Source organism: Sceloporus occidentalis, unplaced genomic scaffold (assembly GCF_023333645.1).
Source record: "Sceloporus occidentalis isolate IW3139 unplaced genomic scaffold, rSceOcc1.0.p SCAF_106, whole genome shotgun sequence".
In the NCBI taxonomy this organism is placed as follows: Eukaryota; Metazoa; Chordata; class Lepidosauria; order Squamata; family Phrynosomatidae; genus Sceloporus; species Sceloporus occidentalis.
This window is the reverse complement of record NW_028317086.1, coordinates 1,012,875-1,028,661: the sequence shown is the minus strand read 5'-3', so window position 1 is coordinate 1,028,661 and position 15,787 is coordinate 1,012,875. Positions and strand designations below refer to the sequence as shown.

The 15,787-nt window shown below is 43.8% G+C and overlaps 2 protein-coding genes across 2 annotated transcripts; one reads left to right on the top strand and one right to left on the bottom strand.

Annotated features, from left to right (window-relative positions):
* Positions 1–4,579: 4,579 nt before the first annotated feature.
* LOC149283312 (cyclin-dependent kinase 5 activator 1-like) lies at positions 4,580–5,221 on the bottom strand. Its single transcript, XM_089497701.1, has one exon. The coding sequence runs from the start codon at positions 5,219–5,221 to the stop codon at positions 4,580–4,582; it is 642 nt and encodes a 213-aa protein (XP_089353827.1).
* A 1,246-nt stretch (positions 5,222–6,467) lies between these two features.
* Positions 6,468–14,897, top strand: LOC149283311 (solute carrier family 71 member 1-like). The gene is made up of 12 exons (XM_089497677.1): positions 6,468–6,545; positions 7,494–7,589; positions 8,746–8,808; positions 9,488–9,615; positions 9,695–9,809; positions 10,691–10,909; positions 11,308–11,421; positions 12,412–12,483; positions 13,057–13,169; positions 13,902–13,999; positions 14,255–14,406; positions 14,691–14,897. The coding sequence occupies exons 1-12, from the start codon at positions 6,468–6,470 to the stop codon at positions 14,895–14,897; spliced, it is 1,455 nt and encodes a 484-aa protein (XP_089353803.1).
* The last annotated feature ends 890 nt before the right edge of the window (positions 14,898–15,787 follow it).

Genomic DNA, 15,787 nt, shown 5'->3' with positions numbered 1-15,787 from the left:
GTGACACAGTTTTTGAAGTGACTTGCGCATTAATTGGTCTGGGCTCCCGTAGTTAAAGAACACAATAGGGCACAAGCTCTATCCCCCAAACTCAAAGCCGTACTCCAAAAGAATAACATTAGCAAAGTCAAGACATGTCCCTCACTGGAAACGGAAAGAATGCCTCACATGACCCTGGCACCCTTTGGGGGTTCTTTTGGTTTTCGTAATTCTTATTTTTTAAGCTGGTCCAAAAAGTATATTTTTTCCCCATACTTAAATTTAGATTGTGTAGTCTCCTAATCCTGGCCTTTAGGCTCTTTATTCGTCTCATCTCATTCTTTTGGATGCAGCACTTTGATTTTATTTATTATTGATTTTGGTGGGGGGTTTTTTAATTATATGTATAGTTCACAAACTGGCTTCCTGAAGCTGTGCACAGATATTTCCTACACAGACTGAAGGTTACCAGCTTTAGGGAACATTTTGAACATGTTGACCTAAATTCTTGATATTTCTCCTGATTAAGGATGAGTTATCCCCTGTTACTGGTTACAGTGCGGTGTATTTTATTGGGAGTTTCAGGGTATTTCTTATAAAATACGAGCAGATCTAACTTTTGCATGTATATTTTCTCTTTTCTCAGTTTCCTAATTCACTCGCACACTGCTACTTTCCGTTTCCTCAGCCTGTGAGGACTTTCGTGTTTTTGGAAGCCTAATAGAACAGAGCCCCACGGATACTATTACCCCTTACAAGTATTAGTATATTTTTTGTAAACTGGCCTGGGTGTACTTCAAAACAAACAAACATGTTATTTTAAACAAGGGTAGGATATATATATATTCCTTATTGATTCCAAGAGGCAATTTCTCCTTGGATCAAGAAGCTCTAAAATATTAATTCTATTTATAGCCCTGTATGCAGGGCCGGCCCAAGGCAAAATGCCGCCTGGGGCGAATTTTAAAATGTGCCGCGCCCCCCCCCATTATCTACCCCCCTTTATCTACCCCCCTTGTACTTACCTTTCAGCAGTCCTGCGGCGAGTCTCCCTCCTCGGTCTCGGTGCCGGCTTGTAATGCTGAGCGCCAGAAATCTCTTTTAAAAAAAAAATAAAAAAATTAAAAAAGGGGCTTGGGGCGGCGAAGTGCCGCCGCCCCTTCAAAAGTGCCGCCTGGAGCGGTTGCCCCACTCAGCTCCATTGTCGGGCCCGCCCTGCCTGTATGCATACCTGGAAACTCTCTGGGTTTGACCCAGAGATTGTCGGGGGAGCGCTGCTCCTCTGGTTTTCCGGGTCAAGACCCGAATCCTCCGGGTTGCGGGAGCGGGATCTTGACATGCCCCATCCCTGCCCATTTTACCATTAAATGTGGGTGTTTACCGCTGCTGTCAGCAGGAACTCCCCCAACGTAAGCGGGAACTCCTCCAACATTGGCGGGACCGCACACTGATAAAAAAAAAAATATCCATCTAATGTATTTGATAACGCCACCTCCCTTGGCAGTGAAATCCATAACGTTATTGTCCATGTAGTGGATAACAGAAGACAAGAAAAGACAAGAAAAAAAGTTGAGCTGCAGGAAAGGAGACAGGTTCACAAAAGCTGTCTGCAGAAAAGAAGCAGTAGGCGAGGGACGACAAAATTTCATCTGAACTGAAACGGCAGAAATGAAATTTGTTGTCTGAATGTTTCAAAAATGAATCAAAAAGTTTGGTTTTGGTCCATTTGCACATGTCTACTAAACTGCCAACAGTCCTGATTAACAGGACATTTCGCTGGACAGCCAACATCCATGACTTTGTCAAGATGGTCCTAATAAGCACAGGACAGTTGGCAGCACTGTATCTGGTGTACCGGGGCAAGGGGATATGAAATGTCGATATATGATTGGGTGTATGTAAACATGACATCACGCAGTCCCTCATTACCCAATTCCTATCATCAAACCCAGGACATCAGTGCCTCTGCCACAATATGTAAGCTGCTTTGAGATGTCACATTGTTTATACTTCATTCCCATCACACTAAACCTCTCCAAATATATCTACTGTCTGAAGCACTGGAAATAAATCGTTACATTAGTTTACCATAAACTTCCCTTTCTTGGTAGTGTTCCCATTAGAGTGACAAACTTTGCCATTATCAAACATGGACGCTGCAGCCTTAAGCCACTCCTCCTAGTTGTATGTGCTCACGTGCGCCGGCTGCGAGGACGGCTGCCCATGTTAGGACACGTGGGGACAGGGACAGCCAATGGGCGGGTCGCGCGATTTGACGTGAGAAGGCGGAGGATGCGCAATATGGCGGAGGAGTGAGGGAAAGGTGTACAGCGCTGAGGCGAGAGGTACGTTGGCAGATATAATGAAAAACTCAAGCATGTCGGTTAGCGACGAAAACACCGATTAAATAACGAATTAGGGTAAAAAAGATAAAGAGAAAAAAACTGCGCCGAGCGGAAGAATTCATGGTGGCGGAAGAGAGGAAGGCGGGGAAGGTAAATGTGTTGGGGATAGAGCGGGAGGGGTGTATAATTCTCTCCCAAACGCAAGGTGTTTATAGCTCTATTGTATCTCCTATTTGTGGCAGGTAATTTGCGCTCGTTATGCCGCTTCAGGTCATGTCTGTACGGTGCTGTTGTGCTGTATCCGGCATTCACTGTTTTACGTGTGATGACGCTGGCCACATCTGTGTATCACAACAGTGTGTGACATTGTGTTAAACGTATTGCCTGGCTGTTGTACCCATCGCACAGTGCTGTGTAATATGACGGCCCTACTTAAATGAAATGACCTGACAGCGCTTCGTATTACACCTGTTGGTACCGGCTGATACTTTAGTACACCTGTCACCGGCTGTGTTTATGTCTCAGTGATATACGCTCATTGTTATTGGGCATGCTTGGATTCCACTTCATTGTATCTTATTTATAGCCCACTGGGGGTCTCTGGAACCACCTGTCAGTGCGGTTCTTATATCTTAAAGAATGGATCTTCGTATCAGACCTTCTTATTTCCATGGTTCTTAGGTTACACAGGGTAAGTTCCAGCTGATTGGCTCATTCCATTGCTATGGTGATAAGCCCCCTGCGCCATAATTTTTTATGTAATACAAATGACATTACTACATGGCATTATTTCACTATTGCTTTGTCACAGCCATGGTAGGATAATACTACGATGTCCAATACAAACAAATCCTTGCAGAGCGGCAGCTTACAACTCTTAAAATATTAAGACCCCGCAGTTCATGGCTTGTCGGGTATGGCTGCATGGGCAAGTGGGCCGCTGAGGAGGATGTACTATGGGGGCTCCATCATCATTGGAAATGGCCATAGACATACACTGGCAATACATAATACATCCCTCTGGAACTCTCTTCCCCGTGCTGTCCGACTCTCACCAACTCTACCCTCCTTCAAACGCTCCCTAAAAACTTCTCTTCAGGGAAGCCGACCACTGACATAAACTCCCCCTGCATTAACATCATTCACTACCACGCCGTCCTCACCTCTTTCTCACCCCTTAGCCGCCTAGAATGTAAGTTCCTGTGGGAACAGGGCCCTCCATTCCTCTTGTATCTGTATGTCAATTGCTTGTCGTTTTGTACTTGTCGTTATCTGTAAAATTTACCTTGTACAGCGCTGTGGAATCTGTCGGCGCTTTATAAATAAAGTATAATAATAATAATACATGAAAGGATGTTGATTGATATTATTATTATTATACATTTACCATGTGTACCTCTAGCTAAAGAGGCTTTAGGTCACCCTATAGAATGGTTGAGTTTAGCCTAGAGGCCTGTCGGATACATTGTGGTGGACATGTCATGTAATGAGCCTGAATGCAAACTCTAATTTAGATTATTTTTATATGGAAAAATATATCTTCTTTTAAGAATAACCACAAACAAGTTAAATTAAAGGCGTCCATCCCGGTCCTCTCACTTTCCCAATTAATACCTGAAATAATCATGATCGTAAAGGATTATGTATTATTCTGAAATCTGTTGTACTTGGATCTGTCGGGGACAACCAGCGCTTTCTGTTCTTTAACAGCTTCCATAGTGAAGCATTACTGAGTCACGGTCTTCAGAATTGATGTTTTCTGAATAGTTCCTGGCCTTGTCTCAGACTCTTTACCATCTGCCTATCCGATTGATATTTAAATTTCCTTATCTGTACCACACCTGCAGGGAGGCTCCTCCATTTGTCTATCACCCTCTCAGTAAAGTAAAACTTCCTTATGTTACATCGAAGCCTAGTGCCAATATGTGTTGCTGTTTGTCAATGTACTTAACCACTGATGGAAACTCAACTCATCTGAAGGGAAGACCTCTGAGGTCCCAGAAGCGTACGTGTCTCTACATCTTTATCTGTGAGTTTGTAACAAAAGATTGCCTATAACTATAGACCAATACAGCCATACCCATTTTCCCTATTCCGCTATAATAGAAATGACTCATTGGGGTTTTTCTATATATTTTTTAATTAAGTAAACAGTATACTGTTCTCCGGTATTAGAGAACAACAACAATATATATATATATATATATATATATACAACATCAGTGTATATATCCATCAGTCCTATTCTCCTTTCATCACCTTCCACCTTCAGCCTTCAGATGTTCCAGGGTCTGAGCAAAATATTCTGGGTCAGTGTTGATGAGCAGCATTTTCTCACTCATTGCTCCAATAACCGTAAGGCAGCGGTTCCAGAAATCGTCCGTCCAGCTGTCCACCAGGAAGAACTTGGCCGGGTATGTTACCTCAGGGCCAACATAGGAACAGGAGACGTAGAGACAAGTCATCAACACTGCCTTTAACTCCATCTTGCTGACCAGGTCCGAAGATATAACATCTCTACACACCAAGTAGAGGAAGACCACGTTTGGCAGTGTCAAGAATGGTGTGTCCTGCCATTTGTGGAGAAAGAGGGCTCTGTCCACGTTTTGCAGCCAACGGACAGGGTCCGAGGGTTTAAGAAATGTTGTTATTCTAAAACACCTGTGGCAGACAAATTTGCCAAACCACATTAGCGCTTGGCTGGCAGAAGCCGGCTCCACCACCGAGTAAGATGGCACATTTTCGGTATCGGAGGTGTTTCTCTGGGAGCTGCTATCAGGTTCATCTTCTTGTCGCCGCTTCTTGAACAAGACACCCGCAAACAGCTTCAAGGGCAGGTCTGAGATGAATGAAGACAGCCTCTTGAGTGTTCTGCCCATATTGTTCTGGGAAGCCATACAGTCAACAGCGGTGGCTCATAGACATGGATAATAAATTCACTGCTGCGAAGAAACTCTCAGCTGGTTAAAGCTATGAACTATGCCTTGGTAGCACTTGTACGTTCTGGCTGAGAGTTACAGAACCCTGGAAAGATGCACTCATTGTTCTCCTTATGACATCATTAGCTTGTGAGTGAGACCCTGTTTACCTAGGATAGCAGTTTCTCTTAGCCTGCTAATTCTAGTTTTGTCATACTCTTTAAATGTCTGTATTGTAAGATACGCTGCGCTGGGGCAATGTGAATAAAATATAATAATAATCACTGTATCAGTCTCGTGTCGATGTATATGTGATAAGAGCCATAAGCAGCGGGAATCCTAGATACCACTGACTCCAACTCCTTTCACTTTTCTCATTCAGTAAAATGTATTGGATTCAATTAAGAACAGTATAGATATAGGAAGGATATCCGCTCTTGGTCTTTCCAGCTGACAGCTCCAAAGTGCCTTCCTACTTCTGTGTAAAGCCAAACCATGATGATAGCTTGTGTTTAACGGCACCCATGAGCTTTTAAGTCACCATACCTCTTGTCTCTGTTTAAATAAACAAGTCTTTTGGTACATTCTGTACACTTTCTTGACTACTGAGTGTAGCATTTTCAGTTGTTTTTTTATTTATGATCCTCTTTAAAAGTGCATCAGATGCTGGAAAAGCGGCATTCTAAGGAGGAACATAGACTTTAACGGCAGATAAGAGCCATTCGGCCCATCTAGTCTCAAGTGAGAAGAAGACCTTAATAAGTCTGTGGTCTTGTCCTAGGTTCAGAAAAGCCTTATGCCTTTCTCTGGGTAGCCTTAGAGCAGACAAATGGCCATGGTATCTTGCCAGCGTGTCCCTTGCTTTTGCCTTCTGTGTCCCTTGTATGTTCTCGGCAGGCTTTGGCCTTCTGTGTGCCTTGTATGTTCTCGGCAGGCTTTGGCCCTCTGTGTCCCTTGTATGTTCTCGGCAGGCTTTGGCCTTCTGTGTCCCTTGTACGTTCTCGGCAGGCTTTGGCTGGCTTTGTTTCTTGCGTCTCGGATACACGGTTATTGGTTGCGTGTCGAGCTCGAGCGTGGATCACAGGAGGCCGGAGTTACTCTGGCACTTCTTAGTCATCTTCTCTGTATCCACATTCCCTCTGCTAAAACTTTAACTTTATTACAAAGTTGTGATATCCTCGTGTTGTCTGTTTTTAGGCGAAAACCTGTTTTTAGTAATGTGAAGATGACTCAGGGTAAAAAGAAGAGGGTGAACCGCAGTGTGTTATTGGCCAAGAAGATTATCATCAAAGATGGAGGATCGGTGAGTGTGTGCTGATTGGCTGCGAGAAATTCAGAGGCTGCCTCTTGATAGGCTTTTGTATCTTTAACCTCGATGTGTAACATTTTCAACAAGATTATAGCAGGGGGGGGTCAGTAGCCCCCTGGATGTCTCCATATGATGTCATATCCCAGCGCCCCATATGTAGTGTTATTGTTAATGGGCCAGTTGTGGAGATCAGAGATCTCCCTTTTAACTGGCCTTTTCTCTAGAGAACATGCGACGTTCTATATGTTAGTGCTTTATAACGGTTGTTATACAGTATATATGGACACGCACACACAAAATCAGTGCATACCCTGCAGATACTGTTCACGCCTAAGGCGTAAGTATTGGCGATTCAGTAACACTCTACGGCCATATCTTGCTTAGTCTGCATCTGACGTCAAAGTACCCCAAGTTTGGCGAGTCCTATCTCATTTTTTGTGGCTTACCAAGGAGCTGAATCGGCGAGATTGCGCTGCGTTTTAACACAAAAACCCTTAAGGTCGAGGAGCTCCACGTGCCACGCGGGGGCCTCATTAATGTTGTCTAGACAGTTTCTGTGTTAAAATGCAAAGCAGTCCCACTGATGCAGCTCCCTGAAAAGCAATGTAGCCGTGACAAATTAGATAGGATTTGCCAAGCTTTGGGTACTTTGACGTAAAGGCGTGCTAAGAAATATATGGCATATAGTGTGACGGAGTCAATTTTTTTTCTCTCTCTCTATATATTTTTTTGCTGTGTTTTATATAGGTTTGTATTTTTTCATGATAAACTTTTCGTATACCAAGCTGTCTTTAAGTGTAATAAAATACTACAAATAAAAATGTCCATTTAAGTGTAGGCGCTGGCCTCTGAGCCGTCATGCTGGTTCGGTGTTCTAGTCTGTTCTCTTCTAGTCTTCTCTTAGTGTGTTTGTGATATTTAAATGTCTCCCTCTGTTTCCAGCCTCAGGGGTTCGGCGCTCCCAGTGTGTATCACGCCGTCATCGTCATCTTCCTTGAGTTTTTTGCCTGGGGTCTGCTGACTGCTCCAACGTTGGTGGTAAGTTCTGTGCGTTGTCGCCGTCTTTCCTTCCGCTCAAACAGCTGCGATGGTTTTGCGGTTTGGGGTTCATTAATGGTGCTAAGTAATTGTGCAGCACAAACGACATTGGGTTCTGTTGCTGAATGCCAAAATCGGTGCTTTGGTCCTCGGTTCTATGCAAGGCGGCTTTAGGCTGGGTGATAAGCGCTGTAACCGTTTGTCTTATATGGACCGACTATTGCCAATTCTGCCGCGTTTCTATATTCAAAGCTGCTGTCTTGAGATCTTCTTGCTGTCCGTCCCAGACCGTTGCAGCGATCTGTGTGCCATCAACCCGTGCGTCTTTAACTCGAGTGTCCCTGTTCCAGTTTAGCTGTATATTTTGTTTGTAGATAAACGTTCCTGCACGATTACCAGGTTCCAGATTATTCACTAATTATCTACTTGAAACCATACCGTTTTATAACAAAGGATAGAGCCCCTCATTAGTTTTTTTTTCTTTTTCTTTATGGGTTTGTATCGCTGATCTTTTGGGATAACAATGGCTGTATTTTGCAGGAAAAGTTCCTTCTAAAGATGAAAATTGAGATTTTAAATTAAAATCTGTAAACTGTAATTTCTGGCCTTTTTTTTTTTTCTAGATTTCACCTTTTTATAAGATACTGTTTTATGTGTTTCATGAGTCTTTATGTAAACGTAAAATGTGCTCAGCGTTGCTGGATGACACGGTCCGTGTGTGTGAGATCCTGGGGGAGCGTTTCTTCACGTGAGCCGCACTGTGCACACAGCGTAACGGCGCAAAAGTCTTCTCTGAAACGCCGTAACTGACTTCATATCTGTTTAGTTAATACCAAACCCCGGGTTTCTGGCCACCGGCATGTGCTGCTCGGTGCTATGTGGCCATCCACATTCCGCAGGTTATGCATCATGGACCTTGATAACATTTTATGAATGCTTCTTTGTAAATGAACCAGGAATATTGGCGTTTCTGTTTGCTTACGGTGATCTGTCTCTGTCACCTGTGACTGGCACCTGCTTTGGAGTGTAGCCTGAGAGCCGTGATCATTCAATGAGTCAGGGCTGCCTCCTGTACCTGCGCATGTCTTCTCGCCATCTGAATCTCCCGCTAATGACTGTGTTCTCAGCGCTTATCCTCCTCTGTTCTCCTGTATAGGTTCTACATGAGACGTTCCCGAAACACACATTTCTCATGAATGGACTCATACAAGGAGTAAAGGTGAAAATACCCTGTTCAATATATCTGTAGTGTAATCCACATGAGCAACTGTGTGTGTTATGAAATGGATTTGCTGACGTTCTTGTTATACTTCGAGGGCCGCTTCGCCTCACTGTACCTTTTTACATCTGTTGACCAGCGGTGCTAATGATCTTTATGGGTAGTCATTATTTACGTGGCCCAAGCGTAGCCTTTTGGCTGTACAGATGGGACTCGAAGCGTTATTATATACCTATAATTAGAGTTAGTTCTTTACTGCAGAACAGTAGTTGAAAATAGAGACTTTCCAGCTGTCGTCGGCACACGGCTTCCATGATCCTCCACTAGAAATCACAGGTTGCCTGCCACGGTATGCGTTCCATCAGTCTGCCCGGGGTATTATATCATAAAGGATTTAAATATTCCCATAAAATGTGTGTTTTTATTTTAGCAGTATTTATTTCTTCTGGGAAATTGAAGTTCCATTAACCTGTAATCTCTTCAAAGCGTAGGCAGTGTTTGAGGATTGCCCAAAGTGCTTGACAGGGGAACAGACACCTCGACTAAGGTTTTCACAAAACTGGTTTAGTCAGAGAGGAACTGAAGGTCATGTAATTATCTGGGCGAGTGGGAGCCTGCAGCTTTCAGGGAGACCGTGTGCAGGGTGGCATTAATCTCAATCTCTCTCTATCTCTCCTAGGGTTTATTGTCCTTCCTCAGCGCTCCTCTAATAGGGGCGCTCTCAGATGTGTGGGGAAGAAAATCCTTCCTGCTGCTAACCGTGTTCTTCACGTGTGCTCCAATCCCCCTGATGAAGATCAGCCCATGGTGAGGGACTCCCTGATACCACCATTTCCTTCATGTCCGTTGCGTGTGATTACCGCTCTCACGTGTCGTTTCTTTGCAGGTGGTACTTTGCCGTCATCTCCGTGTCTGGGGTATTTGCGGTCACGTTCTCTGTTGTGTTTGCGTACGTGGCCGATATCACACAAGAGCATGAGAGGAGCATGGCATATGGCCTGGTGAGTCCTCCTTACCGGAATGCAGGTTCCCGGATAACTTGAGCATTATTGTATGCAAAATCTCCGATCTTTGCACGGGTCTCCTGCAGGATTACGAACTTCACTTCTGTGTGGAAATCCACGTTCTGTTGTCCTTTTCAATGTAACCACATTTCAGGGTTTACAATGAAGAGAGGCAACTATCCAGATGTAACACATAAAATGGTTTAATTTGTAGATAAATATCCATGGATCTCAGAATCCGTTTTATTATAAGTTCTGACCTGAGCTTCTATAGTTGTGTTGGTAAATATCAAGTTGTATAAAGAACCATTAGGCTAAGTAAATTTCAATATAACTCATGTACTATCCTTTTTATGGTCTGGCTAATCCTCACCTCGGCTCATGCATTATAGATGATGTGGATCCATTCCCAGCATTCTTAATGCTATTAACCGCTGCGGTTCATCCAATGTGTGTACAGACTCGGGATTAACTTCCAGACGGCAGAGATTGCCAGCTCCTCCATTTGAAATGTTTTCGTAAGGTTTTGTGCTGAGATTGTTTATGCATGAAACCGATTGAGATTCAAACGCCTATATATATATACCGTGTTTTCTTATATCGTCTTTCTGGAAATAGTCAGAAAGGACTGTGAAAGGAACACGTTCCATATACTGTCTACACAGATATACAGCTGGCTGGCGCTGCACGGTTTATCTGCACGATCATCGGATCATTAATCTGTCTATAAATATATCAGGAGAGTGAGAGAGAAAAGCTGGAAGTAGAAAACAGTCCGGCAGGTCTTTGAAGGGTTGAGTCTGTATGATGGGCAGAATTGACAGCCCAAATGGTTTATTCTGATGTACAGCTCTGTGTTTCTTTGGTTCCCCTGTCAGGTTTCTGCCACGTTTGCCGCCAGCCTGGTCACCAGTCCGGCGATCGGTGCTTACCTCAGCCGCGTGTACGGCGATTCCCTTGTGGTGCTTCTGGCGACGGCCATTGCTCTGCTGGATATCTGCTTCATACTGGTGGCCGTCCCGGAGTCTCTCCCAGAGAAGATGAGGCCAGCGTCTTGGGGAGCCCCGATATCGTGGGAACAGGCAGACCCTTTTGCTGTAGGTGAACCTTTAATATAAATAATACATGTCATGAATCGTTCAGTAGTGAAGTAACTTGCGGTACAATGTAGAGGTTTAGTAAGAAGCCACATACAAGACAGGCCACTCGATGCTGCAAGGTGTTTTCCCCACCGACGGGCCTAAGCCTATGCTGGCTTTGTTTATTTAATCATATATGCCATTTAAACTCTTAACTGGTTTGGCTGCAGCGGCCCGTGTTCTGCTGGGCTCTCTGCTGTAAAGTGCGCATTAGCATTCGTGATAGCACAGCAGAGTCCGTCCGCTTTTACGCTATATATATTCTGCTTTGTAAATGCCGTGCCTTGCTGGGCCTCTCCTGTGACTGACCTGTTCTGCTGTGTTTGATTTCAATATCATTGTCTTCCCTGTTTTAGTCTCTGAAGAAGGTCGGCCAGGACTCCATTGTGCTGCTTATCTGTATCACGGTTTTCCTCTCCTACCTCCCTGAGGCTGGACAGTATTCCAGCTTCTTTCTGTATCTCAGACAGGTGACAGAACTCATAACCTAACAAAACGTCAGAGTCCTAAGGACTGAATGTTAAGCCACGTGCTGGGTTGTAATAGGTATTAGTAGCCGAAAGATAGAGGTGGTCCTGCCACAGATCTCTGGTCACCCAGAATATTGAGTATAGCTCTGGAGCCCCCATCTCCAGCAGGATATTACCATATTGAAGGTAGTTCAGAGGGGGAGAATAAAGAGAGAGGGAGATGCGATTTAACAAAGTACAGGAGGGAAGTTTATTTCAAAGGAGGAAAGATGTTAGAACAAGAGGTTATCATAGTCTAGGGCTAGACAGGGGTGTCCAACCTGCGGCCCTCCAGCTGCTGCAGGACTGCATCTCCCATACTCCTCGGCCAGCCCCTTAGCTGAAAGAGCATTATGGGAGATGTAGTCCTGCAGCAGCTGGAGGGCACCTGGGCTAGAGGGTCAGGTGTGTAGATGTAATGTAAGGAAGAGAGGGTGATATGGTATAGGAATAAAGCTATCCTGAACCTAAAATACAACCAATGACTCCTCAAAGTCTGCAGAAGGGAAAATGGGCAGACTAGATGGGATCTGTTTAAATAACTTGACCATTATCCTTGGAGGATGATATAAAGCTGTTGGCATAACTAAAACAGTTTCAATAAATCACATTTATTTAGTCAGGATTATTTTACCCGCTGAAAGCTGAATTTAGAGGCAAAGTTTGCAAAACTAGGATAACTAATCAGATTAGATTACCCCATGGGAAGCTTTAATTTGACAAAAATAATGGGGAGAAATGATTTTACAAATCCCGTTAAACAGAAGGCTGAGATGACGGCTCCCACGTTGTATATGTACATTTTCTTTACTTAACATACTGAACGGCAAAGTATATTATTTAGGAAAATCATACATGGGCTTTAATGCTTTAATTAAATCAAATCAAAATGTATATGTCACGTTTGACTTTTATGAGCGGTATTTGACGCGTAACACTTTTCGTTTCCAGATTATGGATTTCTCTCCAGAAAGTGTTGCAGCTTTCATAGCTGTGTTGGGGATCCTCTCAATTATCGCCCAGGTAAATATCAACGGCAACATTTGGCAAAACTATGAAAGAAGTAGCAGCAGCCTGTCAGAGGGCTTGTCTTTTTTTTACTGTACATGCCAGTAATGGAGGCATTCACCACATCGGGCTGTAACCCTGTTGGTATTCTGTGCCTCCCGCTGTCTATCAGCGCATGTTCTGTTACGCTCTAGATCCTCCCTATCAGAGCTGACCTTTTCCAGCCTCACCTCGACCGGCTGCGCTTTTTCTCCTATCCGCACCTTGTTGGCTGTACATCTGTTCCCTTCTATCAACACCTTTTCAGCCTCTCATCACTTACACGCTGACTTTCTATGCCGTTGTATATTTGCTGTGCAGAAAATCACTATTTCCCGATACCAAGTTGTATCAGGATCTGTTGCCGGTTTGAATGACTCTTGCCTTTCCAGGTTTAAGATGTGTGGCTCCAAGTACTTGGTCTGTGGTCAAAGAGGGTGTTCTTTATATATGGCCCAGTAGCAACACTTGGCCAGTAAGGCATCCTTTAATAATAATAATAATTTAAAACAAGTGTGATATGTTCTATATTTTTTGTTTTTTGTATAGACCGTTGTCTTGAGTTTACTGATGAGGTCAATTGGGAACAAGAACACTATTCTGCTGGGCCTGGGCTTCCAGATATTGCAACTGGCCTGGTATGGCTTTGGCTCTGAGCCTTGGTATGTAGCTGTTCCTGATTTCTGACCTGTCTTGCTATTCTTTACCATAGAATGCTTGGATGATCTGTCCGCACGCAATGCTAACCTTGTGTTCCCACCCGTGCTCATAACGTGCATCCTGAAACTAGACGCAGCAGCAGAGGGGGCAAAAACTGCCAGACGTGTACTTTTTCACACTTTCCCAGGCTTCCAGTGTCCGGTCTATGGATTCTGGAATGAAAAGGGGATTTTTAGTGCATCAGAAACACTGGGGATAAAATGGGGGGCTTTTTCTTGGGTCAGCTATAGCTGATAACTACAGTGAGTCAATTTAAAAGATCTTCTAAGACTGGGGTCAACAAATTTGCTTTGGATCTAGGAGCCAACCAAAAACGTAGACTTTCTTTTTTCTTTTTTTCCCTAATAATGTTTTTATGTTCATTAATTACCACCTGCTCTGCATTTAAATGTTTACTGCAGTTAACCCCTTCATGACAATGGGTTGTTACACCATAAAGACTCAAGCTTGTATGTTTAACCATTATTCTTACACTTACACTAACACCTTACAACAAAGCAATTTCATGGTATTTACTTGCTACTTGACTGCATTTTAGCAGTCTGTACTCCCCCAAGAAAAAAACAAGGCATGCTACTAGCCTTGAAATATTAACCTAGCGAGATAGCCCTCTTATTTTTCTTGCCGTCCCGCTGTGTGTCGTTATTGACCGTCTGCTTTCTTCCCGTGGACAGGATGATGTGGGCAGCAGGAGCCGTTGCTGCCATGTCAAGCATCACCTTCCCTGCCGTGAGTGCTTTGGTTTCTCGGACGGCAGACGCTGATCAGCAAGGTATGCAATAAATGTGTTTGATGACACAATGTCACTCTGTTTCCATTTCAAAGAGGCTCCCAACAGAATTGAGTTGAAGCAAATCAATCTTGAGCCATTGTGTTATGATTCCATTCATGGTGTTATTGAAGAGACTTCCGTACAATGCATACAAATAAAGTATAAATGGGAAGCTATTCAGAGTTGTCAAAGGCAGTTCATGAGGTTTTATGCCGTTTGCTGACAGTGTGATCCTAATAACTTATGTGTTTGCAGGTGTCGGGCAGGGCATGATCACAGGAATCCGTGGCCTGTGTAATGGGCTGGGTCCGGCTCTGTATGGATTTATATTTTATATCTTTCACGTGGAACTGAATGAAATCCCAATTACAGAAACAAAGGAGAAGGTGACACCGCATTCCCAAGAGGTATCAATATGTAGTGATGCTAAGTGGACTAGCCACCATTTATTAAATCTACCTGTAGCCTGCACAGTGTAACTGGTTATGGAGACCACATTTAGCAGCTAATGCCTGCTTCATAACATTCAGCAAATTATCAATGGGGGATATATGAGGAGGGATTATGTAGATTGTCAGAGTATACAAACACAATTTAGTGTGTAAGTATGTAGGATTTGCAGAGGTTACAGATCCATGAAGCTTTTTCTGATGGATCACTGCGTTTATTGCCTGTCTGCCTCTCTTTGCAGAACTCTATCATCCCTGGACCTCCTTTCCTGTTCGGAGCCTGCTCTGTGCTGCTGGCTCTCCTTGTAGCTTTGTTTATTCCAGAACACACCAATCTGAGCGTTCGGAACAGCAACTGGAAAAAGCACGGCACGGGACACAGTCACTCACACAGCCCACCGGCCCCAGGCGATGGCAAGGAGCCTCTTCTACAGGACACAAATGTATGACGGCATTTGAGAGACTTTCCGAGACCTCTGCTGCTCGTGCCCCATTCCATTTACCTGCAGGACCAATGGCTGCCCTTCCAGCAGGCAGGTAACCGCCTTCTAAATGGCAGGGCAATCGTCGGCCCCTCTTCAGAGGCAGGACCAGCCCTTACCACCACCAGAGCACTTCTATAATTGCTGCCTACTCAACAAGGCTTACACCGTGTTCAACATGATTGTTTAATGCAGTCGCAGTAAGCCTGAAGCTTGTTTAACCAATTGTGTTCTCAACAACTTTAGTAATCTGTGAGAAGTATCGCAGGGTGGCTTTGGGTACAAACCAGTTACGCAGGCAAACAAGGCACCCAAGACACGCTCAAATTAGTTTTTCATTTTACTTTTAACCAAAGCCAAAGTATTCGTGTTTTAATTCAGTTTATCTCTAATCGCTTAGCCTTTTTTTGCAACAATAGGCTGTTTCTTTTTGTGTTTACATTATGCATATACGTAACTAATGTTCACCGCTTAAATGTATTTAGTAGTCTAGGGAGAAGATACTGCAGCCGTTATTATGGCTGGCCCTTTTTTTATTTTTTATCGTGGTGCTTAAACTCATGATTTTCAAATTACAAAACATGGAATGAAAGATTTGAAGCCTTAATACCGAATGGACAACATTCAAGTAGCAAATCCGCTGCAGTATATTGGTTGTAAGTTTTCTTAATTTTATGGCTGCAAAACACCATTCTGCTGGTTACGTTTATTTTGTTTCTTGTACTCCGCCACATCCCATCTGCTGATCCGTAGACGTATGGATCATAAAACTAAGCTCGCTTTTTTTGAAAGCCACCTCTTTTTTAATGCTAGAAGTGCGTAATAAAACAGTCCCGGCAGGCGATTAAAAGGAAGTA